The sequence below is a fragment of the Paralichthys olivaceus genome, chromosome 8 (assembly GCF_024713975.1).
Source record: "Paralichthys olivaceus isolate ysfri-2021 chromosome 8, ASM2471397v2, whole genome shotgun sequence".
NCBI classification, from domain to species: domain Eukaryota; kingdom Metazoa; phylum Chordata; class Actinopteri; order Pleuronectiformes; family Paralichthyidae; genus Paralichthys; species Paralichthys olivaceus.
The window spans coordinates 5,623,478-5,642,461 of record NC_091100.1 but is presented as its reverse complement, the minus strand read 5'-3'; the positions used below and the strand labels follow the sequence as shown (position 1 = coordinate 5,642,461).

Sequence of the window (18,984 nt, the reverse complement as noted above, 5' to 3'; positions counted from 1 at the left end):
CATTTCTATCACTGAGTAATGTGCATGGATGTGTATTAGAAAATAGGCTGGTATGATAAATTGGGCCTTTACTCTAAATGCATCTTCAGTCAAGCATCATCTTTCCCTGACCCTTAAACTACGTAACAAACTTAGATTTTATTTTGGACCACAGAACAAAAGTCCCAAATCCTTCAGTTTAAACTTCACTTTCACATAACATCACTGGTTCCATGAAATGAACTTGCCCAATTTTTAATTCAAAAGTGCTAAAAGGTCTCTCCTGGAGGTGGCTCCTGCCCCTTTTTCCTCTAACGCTCCCATATTCCTGCAAATGTATTACTGTCTTAACTTCTGATTCATTAAATCACAGCTTCCTGGTTTGCACAATCTCTCTTAGTCACTCTGTCAGGTTTGATGTCATCCAGGCGTAGTTTGAGGAGTGGTAATGGGCTCATCATGATAAGCATTGTTTTGTTGCAGGTCTGTTTTGACTCGCAGTGGAAGCTGATCTCCATGTGTTTTCACATGAATACGTGGTCTTTATAATCCTCACAGCTTTCGCCACTACTGACCCACATTTTCTCAGCATTGCTCTTTTGGATTTCCACCACAGCCATACTGTCAGTTTACCAACTTCTATTTACCAGCGAGTACCCGCATCTTTTCACACAGTTTTAAATAGTTTTACATCTCAAGCTTACGGTCTCTACCTAAAAGGAAATGGGTGATAGAAACAAGATGTCAATCTGTTGACAACCCCAAACACCTGTAGCGAGCCACTTATGGTATACAAGCCCTCACAAGTAAAGCCATGCTTCCTCCCAAGAACAAAATGGTGGTGCATACTGCAGGACATTTTCTGGGTAACTGTGTGATGTGAATACATTTCTAAACAATGGTCAAAAAGGGCTCAGAGCTAATGCTGGAATAGCTTTAGAAAGCAGCTTGCTTTGTTTCTGCTGAAATGCAAAGTTGGCGAACATAACAACACAAAAAACCACTTGGAAACTTTCTACTCTATCAAGGCTCAGTTAAATTGCTTAGAGATATCTTCCCGAAGTCATATGACTCTTAGCAAATTATCAGATTGCAGTGAGGAATGGTAAATGTGGTCTACAGCATGGGGCAGGGGCCCAGTGAAGAGTCTCGATAAGAGCAAGTTTAAATTGAGATGGCAATGAGCCAGTGGCCAAAGAGCTTTTAATAACAAAGAGAATGTCTGGGCAAACAGTTGCCATGGACCCACTGAGCCATCTGACAGAGAAAGCAGTCATATCTAGAGAAAAAGAGGCCGTGGCTTGCATTAAAACATTTCTTTGCACTTAAATTCGGATAAATGAAAATGACACCAACAGCAATCGTGGACACCATTTCTAAATACAAACGCTACGTCTCACAAACCAAAAAAAGACTTGTTTGTTGTGTGCATAGTTTGGCAGATAAGTGGGTAGCGAGTATGGCCTGCTCTGAAGTGCATTCTCTGCTCAGAATTTGTTAAATACACCTACTCTATGAAAATCAGTCTCTGTCTTCCTGCATCAGCAACCACAGAGTGCAATGCTCTCCACAGCAACACTTTGTTATCCACAAAGTAGTGTTGTTGGTTCTGTGTTATTGTGAATGCCACTATAAGAGGAATGGCCGATAGGATAGTGATTTATATTGTGGTAATAGAAGAAACAAGACACTACAGCACAGATTAGGACTGTGCAATCGTTCTTAACAAACACATGTGTAAGGGTTTAGGATTATATGCGTCAAGTAAAACAGGAAAAGGATCCACTCCTTCCCAGTTCCCACTGTGAAAAGCAAATTCCTAAACTGAAGGTGTGTGGGTCCTGGCATTTTTCCTTCCTCTCCGCCTTTTCATTTGTTTTCTAATTTAAACCATTTTAAAACATTCTGGTTAAGATTCACAACATGCAGCTGCAGCATCGAGTACATAGAGGGGGGTGAACCCGTGCTTATATTTTCCTTTTAGGAGCACAATATTTTAAATGCATATGGTGGCCGAACAAACCACACCCTTCATCTAGTGAAATCATAGGAGGGGCATTACCACCTTGGCTGTATTTAGTTGTCTACTGACCTCAGATGTAATCCATAATAACAGGACCCAACCCAGGACAATCCTATCATTGCACCTCCTGATAATCACTTAATGTAGGCCTCTGGGATTAAGTAGAAGATCAAACCCGAGTCCCTGACTCCGTAACCTACGCAGGATTTGGAGTTAGACAGTCGCTGGCACGATTGTAACACAGTAAAACAGCAGTCCATCATAAATCTGCACTATACATTGCAAAATTCAACTTCTAATACATTCTCTGGGTGCTCACAAGCAGCAGATGTGTGTGTTCCGCAATATCCCCAGACTCCCTTTAAAATCATGCACTTTTCAGAGTTGTTGAGTGAGAGAAACGTTATTAACTTTGTGTAGTTTTTTTTATAGCACATTTTATCTTAGCAAACAGGGTAATGTACATGTTTATTTGCATATAGATTCTATTATGAGTGGTCTGTCTGATCGGGTTGTATAACCTCCTCTACTGCAGTGTGCTGCGTGTGACACCCGGGTGAGAGCCTGAGCCTCAGCCTGTCACAGCCTGGCAGGACAGATGCTGCGTGGTGCGAACAAGACGCACATTTCTCCTTTCTCTTTTATTAACGTCTTTCTTCGTCATCTATCTGTGATGTGAAAATATCAGATTTCCACTTAGTCAACCTGCTCATATAGTTCCATTTTAAAATCTTGCACTGCATCACTCCTGCAGCTGCTGACTGCGCACATGAAACATGTGACACAGACACAGGCTGATACAGGAGTTCAATGTGGCGCTGAATTGAAAAAAGGAACATTTTAACAGTAATAATGGACATTTATTGACAACATTCTGGATAGGATTCAGCCCTGTGGTGTGTAGAGCGGGGGAAGATAAATGTGACCATAAGTGAATCACCCAAGAGGCATTTTGATCAGGCCTAAACAGGGCCACACGCCCGTGATCGGTGATCTGTTTCACCCAATACTACTTCAAGCAATTGGTGATCGGCCCAAAAAATCCTGATCAGAACATCCGTTGTACATTCAATTCAAAACATTAAGAGGAAAAAAATCTACACTGAACAGCAAGTCTTGCATGAAGCCATCACAGTCACTAGTTGAAGCTTTTGATAGCCCAGCATCTCATTTTAATAAAATCAGACGTACAAGCTCTGCGGCATATAAACACCTCACAACTGACACACAGCCACAGAGGATGTATCCTTCATAAAGGCTCATCTTCTCACGCTAAATTTAACATGCAAAAGAAAGTAGGCTATTTCCCAACAGGTTCACTGAGGTGATTTCCTGTCAACTCACTAAATAATTCAGATTCTTCTTGAGGAAACACTCAACTAAAAACTATATATACCAATTTAACAACTGCAAAAGTTAGCAGCAGACTAAGAAGCTGCAATTTCTACTTTTTATGCAAATAAGGAACCTTTGAGATTACATGTGCAAAGAGAAATCAATGCATTATGCATTAAAATTCACAGCCTCATTTAGACATTAAACATGTATAATGCAGAGGGAAATTTTAAAAAAGAAAAAAAATCACATTAAGCCGTCTGAGAATGTGGTTACTGAGTTAGAAGGGGGGAGGGCAGCGAGCCAAGTCCAAAACATCCAAATCAGGTGATTGTTGGGTTTTTGGGTTGAAACTCCTGAAATTCCAGACTGATTATTCTGAACTAATTTGAGTCAGCTGTTACAATCATTCAAGGCAGCTGAGCAATTATTAACATATTTTCAGCTGCATAAATAAGGAGCTCACAACCTTCAAAGTTCTTACCGTCAGTGCAATGTTCGGTTATAAAAGCCATGTGTTAAATGCCATTAGAATATTATATTCTTAGGTCTAACAGATTTATCCGTTTTATACATTTAAACTGTTTTCAGAGGGAGTGTGTGTATTTACACAGTGAGAGATTGACTGGGGGAAAGACGGTGAGCTCACTCCCACAATCTCCTTAGGACCACAACAGTTACTCAGGAATGTCTACACAGGTCTGAGAGACAGCTGTTCCATCTGTTCCTGCCGGCAGTTCTCCCAAAGAGGAAATATGACTGGAATCAGGAACCTTACCCGTCTACTGGAAGACTGCTCATTGTTCCACAGCGTGACATGACTAAATAAACCCCGGCTGCATAAAACTTTCCTTATGCAAATCACTTCAGGCTGATGCAAACTTATTTCAGAAATTAACACAAGCTCACATGGCTCTGAGGTGACACAGAGAGAAGAGACTCACCAGTTTCCTCATCGATGGTAAATATCCCCAGGCCGGATCCATCTCGTATGGAGTATTGTATCTCTCCATCTCGTCCCCCGTCTTCATCCTCAGCTGTCACAGTCATCACTGAAGTCCCAACAAGAGCATCCTCTTTTATAAATCCCTTCTCCACAAATGACCGGAACAAAGGCCTGTACAGATTCTCATTCACGTCCACCACATCCACCTCAATGAAGCAGGTTGATGACAAGGATATGGGCTTCCCTTTGTCTTTAGCCTTTGCCGTGAGGTTGTACACCTGCTTTGTTTCGTAATCGAGGTTTTGGACAATCCGCACAGCACCACTGAGTTTGTCAACTTCGAAATTCCCTTCTACGTTGTCAATGAGGCTGTAGCGTACCTGACTGGAGGGTCCAATATCTGGGTCGTGAGCCTCCAGCCACATGATTATGGTACCGATGGGAAGGTCTTCCCTCACCCTCACGCGGTAATTAGGGGGGACAAATTTAGGTGGATTATCATTCACATCTTCCAAAGTGATTTTAAGAGCCACAGTGGACACTAGCTGTGGCTCATTCACTGCCTGGTCTCGTGCTGTAATCTTCAAGACATAAACTGGATTGAGCTCACGGTCCAGTGGCTTCATCACAGTCACCACACCAGTGTCTTTATTGATTGCAAAATTATCTGTGCCTCCCAAAATCGAATACGTGACAACTCCATTATCTCCTTGATCCTTGTCTGTTGAGTCCACCTGGATTATTTCTGTCCCAACAGGTGTGTTCTCACTTATTTCAACTGAGTAGGAATCTTGCAAAAATTGAGGGCTATTATCGTTGGCGTCAAGGATCTTAACATCCAGGAGGCGTGATGAGGATTTCTGAGGTATGCCGAGATCGTAAACTGTAATATTGAGGGTATAATGATCTGTTGTTTCCCTGTCAAGGGGAGAATAAACCAAAAGCCAACCAGTTTCCATATCTACTATGAAGCGGCTTTCAGTGTCTCCTCCTGAGATAACGTACACTAGTTTCCCGTTGAAGCCACTGTCTGAGTCTGTGGCACTTAAATGGACAATCCGAGCCCCGACAGGGAGGTCCTCTTTAACTTCAATTACACTGGGGAAGGATTCTGCAAACTGAGGAGAGTACCTGTTGACTGAGTGAACATCCATAAAGTTGTCATCTGGCTCAGGTTGAGTGTGGATTTTGCTGCCCTGAAGTAGTTTTTCAGCCAACATGGTGGCTACTCCAGTTTCAACACACTTCAACTGGACAGGCTTGCGTGCCGTGATCACAGTTATGTTCATGAGCATTGGCTGAGTCTCGTGTTCTCCGTCGGTCGCGATGATTTGTAAACTATGAAAGGACACTTTAGCTGCCTCTCCCTCGCTCAGCGTGTGCTTCAGTGAAAGCATGCCAGAGCTTGGGTTAAGTTCGAACAGATCGAGATCATTCCCACCTTTAATTTTGTACCGTACAAGCTGCAGCTCATCAGCATCTATGGCAGACACTGTTGTAATCTGCTCTCCGACACCGTGGTCTCTTGGCACAGTCACTTCACAGTCTACATTTTCAAACAGGGGCTTGTTGTCATTCAGGTTATTTAGTGTTATTTTGACTGATGCCTCCACCTCTCTCCTGAAAGGGGATCCCCAATCTGATGCCCTGACTCTGAGATTGTAAATCCTGGGCATGAGCTCATAATCTAGGACTTCTGAGGTGCTGATGACACCAGAGAAGTAGTCGATGACAAATGGTTGAGGGCTGAGATTGGTAATGCTGTAGGTTACATAGCCATTCTCACCTCTGTCTACATCAGTGGCTTTAACAGTTACCACACTGGTCCCTATGGGTACATTCTCATCCACAATGGCATTGTAAGACGTCTGCTGGAACTCAGGTGCATTGTTGTTCACATCAATCACATCAACTATGACTTTTGTTGCAGCTTTTGTGTCACTTGTGATCACATCTAGCTCAAATCGGGGGGCAACATCAGCATTGATCGGTCCAACTGTGCTGATTAAGCCTGTATCTGGATTGATAGTAAATCTGTTCTTGTCAGATTTGTGTCTAAAACCATATTTTATCTGTGGGTACTTTGGCACTGCTGTTACCATAGTGACAGGTGTATGAAGAGGGGCAAATTCACTCAGATTGACTCTGTAAACCGCCATTTCAAATATAGGAGGACCCACTTTGAATTGTGCAGACGTGACATGCACTAATTTAGCAGAAGAGAATTGAGGGGGGCTGCCTTTGTCCTTTGCTTGTAAAGTAAGGTTATATCCAAAAGGCTGACTGTCCCAGTCAACGTCTTTGACTGCTTTGATTTTGTACTCTTTGCTCCCGGGGCTGCTTCTTACAGCCTTAAACTGCTGAAGAGGGTCACCAGCAACAATACTCAAAGATGCTATCTCCCCATTTGGTCCCTGGTCATTGTCCTCCACTGTGACAATAGCATAGGTCGGGTCGTGGTCTGTATCAGAGGGGGCTAGGGTTACTGCAGTGATGACAGGGGCATGCTCATTGGCCTGCTCCACCCTCACTGTTAGCTTTGCCATGCTGCTGAAGCCGCTGCTGCCGTACAGCTTCATCCCTCTGTCTACTGCAAGGATCTCCAACTCGTACTGCTTCGTCTCAGAGAAGTCTAGTTTGCCGGTCAGTGTCACCACGCCGCTTGTTGGATGAACTGCAAACATGTCCGTCCACTCTCGGAAACTATAGTAGTACTCTCCATTCGTACCGATGTCTGCGTCAGTCGCCGTGACCTTGGCCACACTCGTGCGCATGGCCGTGTTCTCCGGCAGAGAGATGCTGTAGGACGTTGGTGAGAAGAGAGGCCTCAGATCATTGGTGTCCAGTACCTGCACCTTTACTCTAGTGCGACACTCTAAATTGGTGTTCCTCTCTGAAGCTTTGACAGTCAGCATGTAGTGGTCTTTAACCTCCCGGTTCAGAATGGCAGTGCTGCCTCCTTTGGTCCTTATTCGCAAAAAACTGAAATCACCCAACAGGTAGTCCTCAGCCTTGAATAAGTTCTCATTGTCTCCAGAGATGATTTTGTACCGTACCTCCCAGGCTGGGTCTGTGATATAGATCCCCATCTTGGCATGACTCTCTAAATAAGACTTAGCAGCAGAGTTCTCGTATATGGTGGCGTTGTAAACTGAGTGGGTGAATTGCATGGAGGCAGCCCTCACCATCCTTTGCTTCCCTGCGCAACCACAAAGCAGCTGCAGGAGCAGCACAAGCAGTGAAACCAAGTGATTCCCCATTATCGTACCGTGATCTTCACAGAACCACCTGGAAAGACACAAAATATAATTGTTAATGTCATGATCATACAGAAAAAATAATAGTTAACTTCCACATTCAGTCATTTTTTGTTCCCTGTGTGGGCAACCATGTCAGATTTAATGCTGCATACCTTACTCATTTATTACATTGTGCTCTACCCCACATTTTAAATGTCATCACATGCGATGGTTGGGCTGATAAATGGCTAAATAGGCTCCATGTGGACAGGATGAGGCAGAGGAGTCGGTCAGATGACAAGATGCTCTGCTCTGCTCCCCATGTCTGCACAAAGCCACATGGCAACTATGTGCATTTAATAACAGCAGTGCCTCATTTATCCAAACATCAGCTTAATAAGCTCAGAGGAAGAGGTGGCTTTATGAAAACACATAAATCTTTAATTTCCCTGTTGATGCAAAAACATCATTTTTTACATAAGAGCACACATTTAGGGGCTGCATTCCCTTTTCTCTTCCATGGAAATGCAATAAATTTAGATTCCTTATCGCCCACGATGGGTTTAGCAATTTAATGAAATGTGCACATGTAGCGGCAACTTTGCATTTCAACAACTTGCAACGGCACAAGACTTTTTCTGCCGCAGGAAAATCAGCCGTGTTTAAAATCAAACACACTGAAGGGATCTTTACAATCTCATGGAGCAGCAATCACTGGAGAGATGACTAAGAAAACTGCACATTCATTATTTTACAGCAGCTTTTACAACCTATCAGACTCAGTGTGTGTGTGTGTGTGTGTGTGTGGGGAGGGGGGTCAATACAAAGACAAATAAAAGCAGGACGTTGCCATGTCTGTAGCTGTGTGTGAGTAAGTACAATAAAAAGCCACATTATTTACTTTTGGCGTGTCAGAATGAACCGAGCTGGGTTCGGTTATCGGTGCGGTTAATAAGTGACAGAGTGGAGCTCACAGCACCTTCAAATACTCAAGTGTCGCCTGCAGGTACAAAAGCACCATCTGCTTCAGCACCACCATTGTAAAAAAAAAAACCAGAGGAATTCAAACTCAGAAGTAAAACTTGTGTCTTAGTTTCACACTTCAAACAGAAAATATGCTTTGAATTCTCTACTTTAAAGTTTCCCCTCTGATGCTGGATTTCTTTTGATCAAACACAAAGTATCATTTTTAAGAAAGTTAGCTGCTTTAAGCCTCTTTCATTTCTGACCCCCTCCCCCAACCAGAGCCGTTCACTTCACGAGCCGTTTGCTCCAGAAAAAAAAGAAAAAGAAAAAGAAATCACCTTTCAAACACAAACCAGCTTCAACACTTCTCCCAGTGTGAACAGGACTCACTGAAACTCGGTGTTGCACTGAAGCCCGACATGAAACCCGTGTTTTCGCTGCGGCTCAACTTGTTCCCGGAGCCAGAGAAAGAAGCGGCGGCTCGTTTCTTCCATAAGAAGCGGCCGAACTAACCTCCTTCAACTTTTCTCCTCACAGATGCCGAAGCTTTTTACGCGCAAATGAAAGCAGCGGTATTCACGTACCTCTACTGACGCCGGGCTCATAGGTTTGGAGGTTTTGCATGTAGTTCATAAAGTCCAAATCTCGGCATGGTAATACATGGAGCTCCGTCTCTCCTCTCCGTTACTCCGGCAGCTACAACCACCACCTCCGCCGGGCAGCCTCTCTTTCTCCCTCTCGCTCTCTCTCTCTCTCTCTCTCTCCCTCCACCGCTTCGCTTTCTCTCCCACACTGGAGCTGTATCTCTCCGCGCTGCGCACGTCCGGATCTACTTACCGGCCGGGCAGCAGGAGAAACCGTGTGCACGCGCTCCGTGCCGCGTGCTGTGATTTACATGATCGAAATCGGGGCGATACCGATAATTATCGCGATAAATTAATTTTCCTTTTTGAGTTTAGAGGCAGATTTTTGCTGAAGGTTGAAGGTTGTGATTTTAAACTTGTCTCAACATTTTACAAATCACAGGTCGATCAATTACGTGTTATACTTATATAATTATATCGATAAGCTATATATTTAGTCATAGTGCTATTAATGAAAATAATATCGTCATAATCAATGATTTTGTTTTGTATCCCAGCACTGATTTCTTTATAATAATAGCAATAATATTATTATTTCTTTTTACTTAGAAGTACGATCTTTCCTCACGTAATTCTTTATGAGCAAAGAATGACCAACACCAAAACATTTTATAAATCTAAGGTACATTAATTACATGTTACACCTCCTCACTGTGTTTACACATAGGTATTATATTATTATGTTGTACTAACTATTGGTGTTGTTTTATTACCCCTATATTTGCTATACAAGATATAAGATGAAGACAAATGAATTGTAGCTCAATTTAATGTGTCTGACTTGTCTTTGCTCGTCGTTATAATAACCCAAATTTAAAGAGCTTACAGCAAATTCCTCCTCATGCTAGGCCACGTGAGATATAACTGCAAAGAGCAAAACCTTGTCCTGCCCAAATGGGACTAACCTTAATCCAATATCCACCTCTCCAGCTGTGGCACAAACAACTCACATGCTATTTTGTGAGAAAAGGGGGAGCTTAGTTGTCTATGACCTCTACCTGGTGGTAAGCAAAGAGACTATTAACATATTTTCAATTAGGCAATAATTTATGCTCCCTGTGCGGAGAGAAAAAAACAAATGACCTGTGAATTCACATCACAATTTTGTAGTCATCATTTGAAAAAAGGTGGATTATCTCTGTTTTGCCAATGAAATCACAGTTCAGGGCACCTGCGTCCCTGATGGTGATAAACAGGCTAATAATACTTGCAAATGCAGAGTTCCTCGCTGGCTTGTTTTTGTATTTTTATGTGTTTTAGTAGCAATTCTGTGGGATTATCTTCTTCTCATTATTCTAGGTAATGATATTGTGTGTGGTCTTTTTTAAAGAGCCTGGGGTTTGGCTGGAAATGTAGCACCCAGTGGATCTGTGTTTGTTGGCATTGGCACCGAGTGACTGATGATGGAGGAGGTACAGTCGCCATGAAGGCGCTGATCCCATCACACACACACACACACACACACACACACACACACACACACACAGCCATCAAAGCTCCACTACCTCCCCTCCACAGGCGCTGAGGAGTGTAGCTGCTATGCGATTGATGGCGCTGTCTCACTGCTCTTTCCCGGACTGAGTGCAGTGATCCAGCTGGTGTGCGCCTGCAGAAAATAAGCCTGCGCTGCATGCAGCTTGACAACTTGTCAACTTGCACCTCTACCGCTCCTGTCTTCATCTAGCGTGCGGTAGCGCTAAGCGTGCGTAATTGCGCATTTGGCACAAATCAGACAGAGAGAAACGCGCCCTTGTTTCTGTATGAACGCCCCGTAAAAGATCCCCTGAGTTGAGCGCAAAGTTTTAAAGAGTCATTTCGACCTCATGTAGAAAACAAATCGACGAGTCTACGTTTTCTAATTTTACTCACCAGACCAGCTGGGCGATCGCCGGCGGTCGCTCCAAAAACTTCCCCCTTCACATAGATCTTGGTGATTGTTGGTAAATGCGGTTTGCACGCATCTCCAAGATCCGCGTGGCTTCCGTTTGAGTCAGTGTGTCACTTTGCTCCTCTCCAAACTCTCACAGTTCCAGAGCGTTTTGTGCTGCGATCATCCGCCCGAGAGCCATCACGCGTGGGGGCTGCGGTTCGCCTCGCTCCTCTCCTCCACTCCACAGCGGCTCAGGTGGAGGTGCATACTGTCGCTGCCTTCAGGTGATATCAGAAATATCGCAGTCCTCACAGGAGCGCACACTATGAAGTTAAAAATATTGGAGAAACGGCTAAGTCGTGATTTACCAGGCTACAGCTCTGCCGTTCCGAGAAGTGCTACTGAGGGGGCGGAGTGAGAGGAAGTCACATAAACATCTGATGGAGAAAGTGATGTCTTCTGAAATTCAGCTTGTAGCCTTTATATTTGGTTTATGGATTTCTGCTTTTACAATTATCAGAACCTCGCATAATCTAACGCATCAATTACAACTAGAATTTTAACCATGGGATATCCTCAAGGCCTAGTTTAATGCATGCATTTTTTAAATGAGCAACAGCCATTAAAACATTTGATTGCAGGGTCATTTAAAAAATATAGTATCTACATAAAAAAGCACATGAAATTCATCCAAAAAAGCCACATGTTTGAAAGTAGGAGCATGTCAGATGTCCTTGAAGACACACACACACACACACACAAACACACACACACACACACTCACACACACACACAGGATCTGACACCCTCAGTCTGAGAGGAGGCTCTGACGCCATGGATTCTTCTCTCATTCCCTGCATGCTGAGCTCAGTGTGTTTCCGGCAGTGTGGCTGTGTTTATTTTGCTCTAAATACAACCAACACACAACATTCTTTCCCCAGGTAATCTTCTCAACTCATGAGGATATGATCTATGCTCCTGCACCACCACCTAGTTTCAATAGTGATCATAATGGCTAAATGTCCTTGAACACCAGAGAAGCAAATGTCTTCATTCATTCAGCTCCATACGAACATGTGGTTAACAACTAAACTTGACACCGTGCTGTGAAGTGGCTGCCAAAAAATGCCACAGCAGAGAGGGCTGCCGAAGTCAGGAGTCCAGCGTGAGAATTTCTGCCTAATGTCCATTCAGCACCGGCTCATTAAAGTCACATTTGCCCACAGGCTGTGTAAACGAATGAGACCTATGGGCTTGGTGTGTGTGCCTGTGTGTGTGTGTGAGTGTGTGTGGATATGCATGTACTATGTGTATGTGTGTGCAGAAGGGAAGGAGGGAGGGCGAGAAAGATTGAGCTTGTGTGTCAGAGAGCAAGTGAGTAGTGTTTCATCTCTCTGTCCTCTCCTGGTCTCTCCTCTGTCTTGCTCTCAGTTTTGTCTTAGACAGTGTTCGGTAAGTGGAACAGCTTTTTTTTTTCTTTGTGCTCTCTCGTAGCTTCTCCTCTGATCTGCCTGTAAAGTTTTAATTGAATTCAGGTCAGGTGAAGCCCAGGGCTGGTTCCACCGCTTTGATCTCACCAAGTGTTTGCAGTCCTGGCTGCTGGGGGTCAGGTCCTTGTGTGTTATAGACCTGATGGATGTATAGCGTTTGCATAGGCGAGCCCATCCAGCCCCTTAGTAACAAGCTAAATCAACTGCATGGAGAGAATTAAAATACAAACTTGAGATCAGGAGGCTTTACATTGCAGTGTTGGATAGCAAATCACAGCTGAAATTGGAATTATATCAATTTTTATTGCACATAATATTTGCAAACCATAGACTGTATAAGATAGAGGTTGCGTCTGTCAGGGCCTTTCTGTATAGAATTTGCTTGCCCCCCTGTGCCTGTGTGGGTTATCTGCAGGTAGACTTCTCCAACGTCATCCCACAGTCCAAAGACATGCAGGTTAGGTTAATTTGAGACACTTAATTGCCTGTAGGTGTTAATATTTAGCGAAGTAGCTGTTTTCAGACATGCACTGAACTCCAGAGAACCTCCAGACATTCTCAGGAGGATTCAACGCGAGTTGATGACGATTCGAACACGACAGACAAAACTGAAAAGAATTAAAAGAGTACAAACATGTAAGGATTACAAAGCGGTACAGCACAGGTAGATAATCTCAGCTACTAATCTCCTGGTGCGTTGTCCATGTGTGAAAGAGAGAGTCCAGGCCAAATTCTGTGGACATCCTTTGAAGGTCATGTCTAAATGTTACCTTGGCCCTGTGATAGATTTGCAACGTGTCCACTGTGAACCCAGCTGCCCGATATCAGCTGGGATTGGCTCCAGTCCCCTCAAAGGAGGTATAGATAATGGAATGTAACATGTAATGATTAATTGATTACATTTTTCAAGTAACTAGCCGAACTCTGCTGAGGAGGAACATTTTCACGCAGGAGACCTGTGGTTGGAGACTCATTTTCTTTTTTTATGTCACTGACTGCATGCAGTGTGATAGCTGGATGATTGACCCATCAGCCTCTGCATCATGTGCCGCACTGGCGTGTAATAGAGCCAGAAAAATTCAGTGTTCAAGTCTAGATGCCTGCTTTTGATAGAGTGGTGGATATTTTCTCCCATGTCCCACACTGCAGGCTCAATTTCCTCTTAAAAATCATACTAATTCGCTACAGATTGTCCTCCTGTTGTTGAGAGATGTTCGTAACAGGCATGGAGCAGCATGCTGAGTGAGATACTTCCCTTTTTCTCCATGACTAATGTCTTAAGCTGTATCTTCCCCCTGCAACCTGAAACTGGATAGAGATCTGGAAAAGATACAGATGATTTGTGGTGCGCCTGCAGCAATAGAGCACCCAGGTATCTGTTTCTCCCATGCACCACCCAATCAGTGTAGAATCTGATTCCCAAGGCAGAGCTTAACTGTAGAGAAGATTAGAATAATTCAATATCTACCCCGCTGAAGTGTCCTCAAGTAAAGACACTGACCCTCTCTGAGCTGGTGTCATAGGATGTGCCTTTGTGCAAAAAGTGAATACATTATTGCAGAATAACATGCGACACAATAAATCAGAGAGTTTGGGGCTTTATTCTTTTGTTGACAATGTAACTGACACTATTTTGGAAGGGGGGGTTTCTTTTTTGGGAAAATAACATATGAAATCTACGGGAAATGATAATAAACAATTGACTATTTCCCCTGCAGCAGGAGACAAACTGCTGCGCTCTGAAAATAAAGTCTTCTACTGCCTCAAGCAAAGCAGGAGATTATTTTAGCAAAGCCCCTTGGTTGTAGAAGCTTCCGTAATTACTACCCCCCCCCCCCCCCCCCAAAAAGAAATGACACAAGAAGAGACTGAGCAACCTGTTTGCAGAGTTAACATTACTGCATTATTTATCTGTGTTTCTCTCTGCATTCAAAGCGATTATAAAAACTTGCCATATCCTCAGGGGGATCAATAGCCCCCCCCCCCCTTTCCCTGCTTATAAACTCTATATTTGACTCTGACTGCATTGTATTACCACAGCCCTTTGTTATTCACTAGTTCATAAGTCAAATAAGACGGCTGTCCCTGAAGACGTCCCCAGGTGGATCACAGAAGTGCATTCATCACGTGTTGTAAACAAGCTGTTCGCCTTCGTCGCCCCAAGAACAAAGTCCGTCCATGGTCACTAGAGAAGAAGAAAGAGCAGTGATGATGGAGTTTTAAGCAGCCAAAAAAAATGAAATCCCACCCAGACTATAGTCTCTGCTCGATTAGCTTCTGTGACTCAACGCAACATTTATTTGATCTGTGTTTGTGAAGAAAAAACAGAGAACATTTCTCTCAATATTCTACAACAAATTGCCAACAACAGCAGCACTGGATCTTAGAAGCTGAAACCTTGAAAGTTGAATGAACTATTTATTTTTAGCATCTGAGAAACTACAGATGCCGTGAACTAATATTACATGCACCGCAGCGTGGATCCTTATGTCATCCTCACTTGGCTTTTCCCACATTCACACATCTCAACAGTTTGTGTTAATTAGAGTCTTGCATGTAGTTTTCTCCATAGACTGTATATAAAGACAGAAAACTTGACAGTGGCTGGCTGCAATATGGGTCATAAACCCTGCCTCCTCCATGTTAGCAGATTTTAGGTAGTTCTTATCTGATAAGAAGTGATTCTGATAAGTATATCATCGGCACAAGATGGCACCGTTCTATATTATCGCTTCATTTCTGGATAGTGAGAGGAAGTAGAGATCCATCCTCCATCTTTATATTTAAGCTGTGCCTCATTCAGGGGCCGCATCCTTCGGAGGACTTGTCTACATAGCCGATGTTGATCAGAATGGAATGAGACCGTCTGGTTTTCCTATTGCATCACCAGCTTTTCCAGCTGTTACCTAGCAACAGAGCTGATTAAAAGCGCAAAAAATAAGTTTTTGTAATGTGTACCGTTCGCTGTGCCGTTGGTTACTCCACCCAGTGGAGCCTTTATTGCTCGTGGGTGGACAAACGCTTATGGAGCCTTCGAATTGTGACACAATCTGTCTTCAAATGCAGCCTCCAAAGGACGAATTGAGTTGAGACACAGCTTACAACTATGGTTTCCAGTCTCTATGCTCAGCTAAGATAAGCTACATATTTAATTGACTAAAGAAGAAGCGAGATACATTTCAACATGTAACTACTGGCTGTTCAGTGAATGAGCATAAAATCAAACTATTCCATTAAGCTTATCTCAGAACACATTGATCTTGTTTTATCGTGTTGCTCAGATGCATTGAAACTGATTTTTTTTCCTGAAAGTTAAATCACCTCAGCTCTTCTCCTTCACAGTCTGGACTCTGAAGTGTTGATTGATTGGTCGGTGGAGTAGGTGGCTTGGAGGAGATAATATCTTTGAAGTGTTCCAAACATATCACGGCCGCTCATCGTATGCAGTGCAGCCTGAGTGGTGTCATTGCAAACACAAATAAAGATTGAAGTATAATACATTGTTGTGATATAAGATAAAGTAATTTAATCTGCTCGTACACACAGACTAACTCTATGGGGCTGCACAATATATGTTATTTGTCGCCCCTGAGCAGATATCAACACACAGTTTGGCTAAAATATTTCTGAAGCAGACCTCATTTGGCTTGTGAGTGGCCAACTCTTTGATGTGATGTAATTTATAAAAGCGGTGGGGGATAAACAACAATCTGAACACAACACTGACTGATATTTTTGACGTACTGTATTCCAGTCATTTTTTCTTCCCTTGCTAAATCCTAATCCCACATAAATTGTGTCGGGATTATACACAAAAGGCGCATTTTGGACATGGATTTGCATGGATGGATTAGTAAAGCCTTGTAATGGAGGCTCGTGTTTGTGGAGAGACCTCCATCTTTTTGTTGTAGCACATTAACATGATGCGGTGCTCCACTTCATGTTAACACACATTACTCATCTCCCACCCTGGGAGCACAGACAATTTCTCATTGCCATATAAAAGTTGTGAATTTGTATGTATCAGCAAGAAACAGACGCCCCAGTCAGAAATATTCAGCTTTACAAGGGCAGTTTTACATGTCAACAATCCACTCAGAACAACAGTCACCCTGCGCTGCATGTTCATTTGCAGCTCAGAGCTTTGAGACAGTGTGATACAGAGGATTGGGAGAGCTTTGAACCCATGAGGATGCTGCTGCCTTTCACTGCCACCCGGCCCACATCTTCCCTTGAACAAACTGATGCTTCAAAAATAGAGAATTGTAAATAAAACGAAACCAAGTAGTACGCAGCGGACTCATTCAGGCTCCGCAAGACACTGCCTCGGTGTACTTTGCACAAAAACAAGCCCATCATAGTCCTTTTGGCATTCAAGTATGTATTTACAGACGCATTTGCTTATCTAATAGGAGCCATATCGCGTCTCAGATTTCGACAGCGTACGGAATGCCCTGAGGCCGTCACGCTGCTCCCTAATCCTCAGATCTGGGGGATGTCATATCACTCCAGGGAGGGAATAAAAGAACCTAAAAGGCCCTAAGTTTCCCTCGTTCTCTCTTTCTCCCTGTCTTGTGTACAAAACATGGGAACATTTGTGTGACTAAGTGCTAGAGCTGTGTGTGTACATCCTTGGCACAGTCACCGCAGAGGATTGGTGCCCGGTCCTCGCCTGCAGACAATATTTTGTGTAATCACATCTGCGGCAAACAGACAAGCGACTGCGTTCAAACCGGATCCTGTTTCACAAGAGGTACAAATTAGACATGTGTAATTATTGGTGTCCTGTTACGGAAATCCTCAAATCACCAGTTTGTCGTCATGGGTAACCCAAAACTATGGATCACCTCTTTCATGGTAAATCAACCACTCGCTAATGATCTCCTCCAACAGCACTTATCCAGTCATAGCGGATATAGAGGACCTGGAACTCAGGCTACAATGCCGGTTGTTTTCCTCCATAAGTGATAGGAGCCTGATGAATCAGCTGCATCATGACCCAATCAGCGTCTACGTCATCTTTCCAAACATCTTCATTTTGGTTCCAGATTAGAACTCTGTGCTGGAGTTTTCAAACTAAAACAAGGCCAGCAGCATTTCCAAACGTCTCTGTTTTAGTGGCTCTAAAACACAGAGGTAGTGTTGACGCCAGGCATATCCAGAGCACATAGAACTTATTAGTATAGATGTAGCCTCAGCATTTCAATATTTTTGAGGGGGGTCTTTTCCAGAACATAAAAAACATGACAGAAAGAATAATGTATTAAATAATATGTTTTTCTACTCCGAGGTAAGCAGCATTAGCAGCTAACCCACTTGCCTACATCTCACCCAGCATTTCCAAGGCCAAGGAGCATATCATTAGATCCCTAAATTATTTTGTTCACCCGGAATTACTAACATTCAAGAGACATGAAAGATGTATTCTCATGGTACATTATGTGCATGAAACTGACACTGAGTTCTCGAGTTCTCTCCACACAGACTCTCAGTAGGAAAATAGCAAAGTGCTTCAGTGGCAAATAATCTGCCCTCAGGACATGCTGGGAGTGGGCCGCGGTGGTGGCCCTAATAACGTTAACATTATAATATGGCAATGAGTTCCTCTGGGTGTGTGTGTGTGTGTGTGATGCTCTTGCGCTTTAAAGCGTGTAAAACTTTATAGAAATGAGCTGGCTGGAAGATGTCATTTTTAATTGACGCGCATTTGCGTTTTTAAGTCCCCTCTACAAGACTCGGGGATACAAATCAGCGCCAGGACACAGATGCAAATCAGCGGAGCAGCAGGTGGAGGGGCATTCATCAATGTTTGATGGGCTTCTTTCTTTCTAAGTGCCAATCTGGGAAGCTCCCGACAGCATGGAGGGATGAGCAACGGGCAGACACACACACTGAAAAAGCAGCACAGAGGGTCATTATCATGTCACATTTCATCTAAATCAATATTCCATGTGTAAACATTAAAAAAATAATAAAAGACCGGGAAACAATACCTATTCAAGAGTGAAAGCTGTTTCTCTTGTCTGTCAGTCAGTTAAATATAATGGGCTGAAATGTCACTGCATGCTGTGCTCAGAACAGACTTGTTGACATCCGGGCAGGTTTACGTCATAATCCAGTTTTTTCTCTCTGCCAATGTATGTGTATCCGTATTATTCTGGGGGAATAAGGACGTTCACAAGGCCGCGCTCAAGATGCCTAAACAACAGCCCATTTGGCCTCTTTGGCTGAGCCCACCCCCCTCAGGAAAAAATGGTTGATAATAACATCAACATTATTTATTTACATTTTTTGCAGTAGTGGTTCTGTTGCCAGTGGCCGAGATGGAGCAGCCCAGAATCATAATCAAAATAAATAAATAAAGCGACACGAAGTGGTACCCTACTGTCATGTGACACTGTAGCATCTCACCATTGTTGAGTGGTGTTGTGAGGACCCGCAAATACCCGATAAGATTCCCTGTAATAAAAATCTTCAAATATGATTCCAAAC

At 43.3% G+C, this 18,984-nt stretch overlaps 1 protein-coding gene across 11 annotated transcripts in view; it reads right to left on the bottom strand.

The window, feature by feature from the left end:
- The window catches only part of fat1a (FAT atypical cadherin 1a), a 74,676-nt gene extending 63,271 nt beyond the window's left edge, over positions 1-11,405 (bottom strand). For 7 of the 11 annotated variants that reach the window (XR_002203406.2, XR_011243769.1, XR_011243770.1 and 4 more), the window contains exons 1-2: positions 9,073-9,238; positions 4,282-7,571 (exon numbers count right to left, since the gene is read on the bottom strand). Coding sequence is in view for 8 of the 11 variants with exons in the window: in XM_020103109.2 (XP_019958668.2) it covers positions 4,282-7,543 (3,262 nt within the window). In the remaining 3 variants the exon portion in view is untranslated. Of the gene's footprint in view, positions 1-4,281; positions 7,572-9,072; positions 9,239-11,001 lie in introns of those variants that run through there. The other 4 variants (XM_020103110.2, XM_020103111.2, XM_020103113.2 and 1 more) reach the window with 2 other exon arrangements.
- Between the last annotated feature and the right edge of the window lie 7,579 nt (positions 11,406-18,984).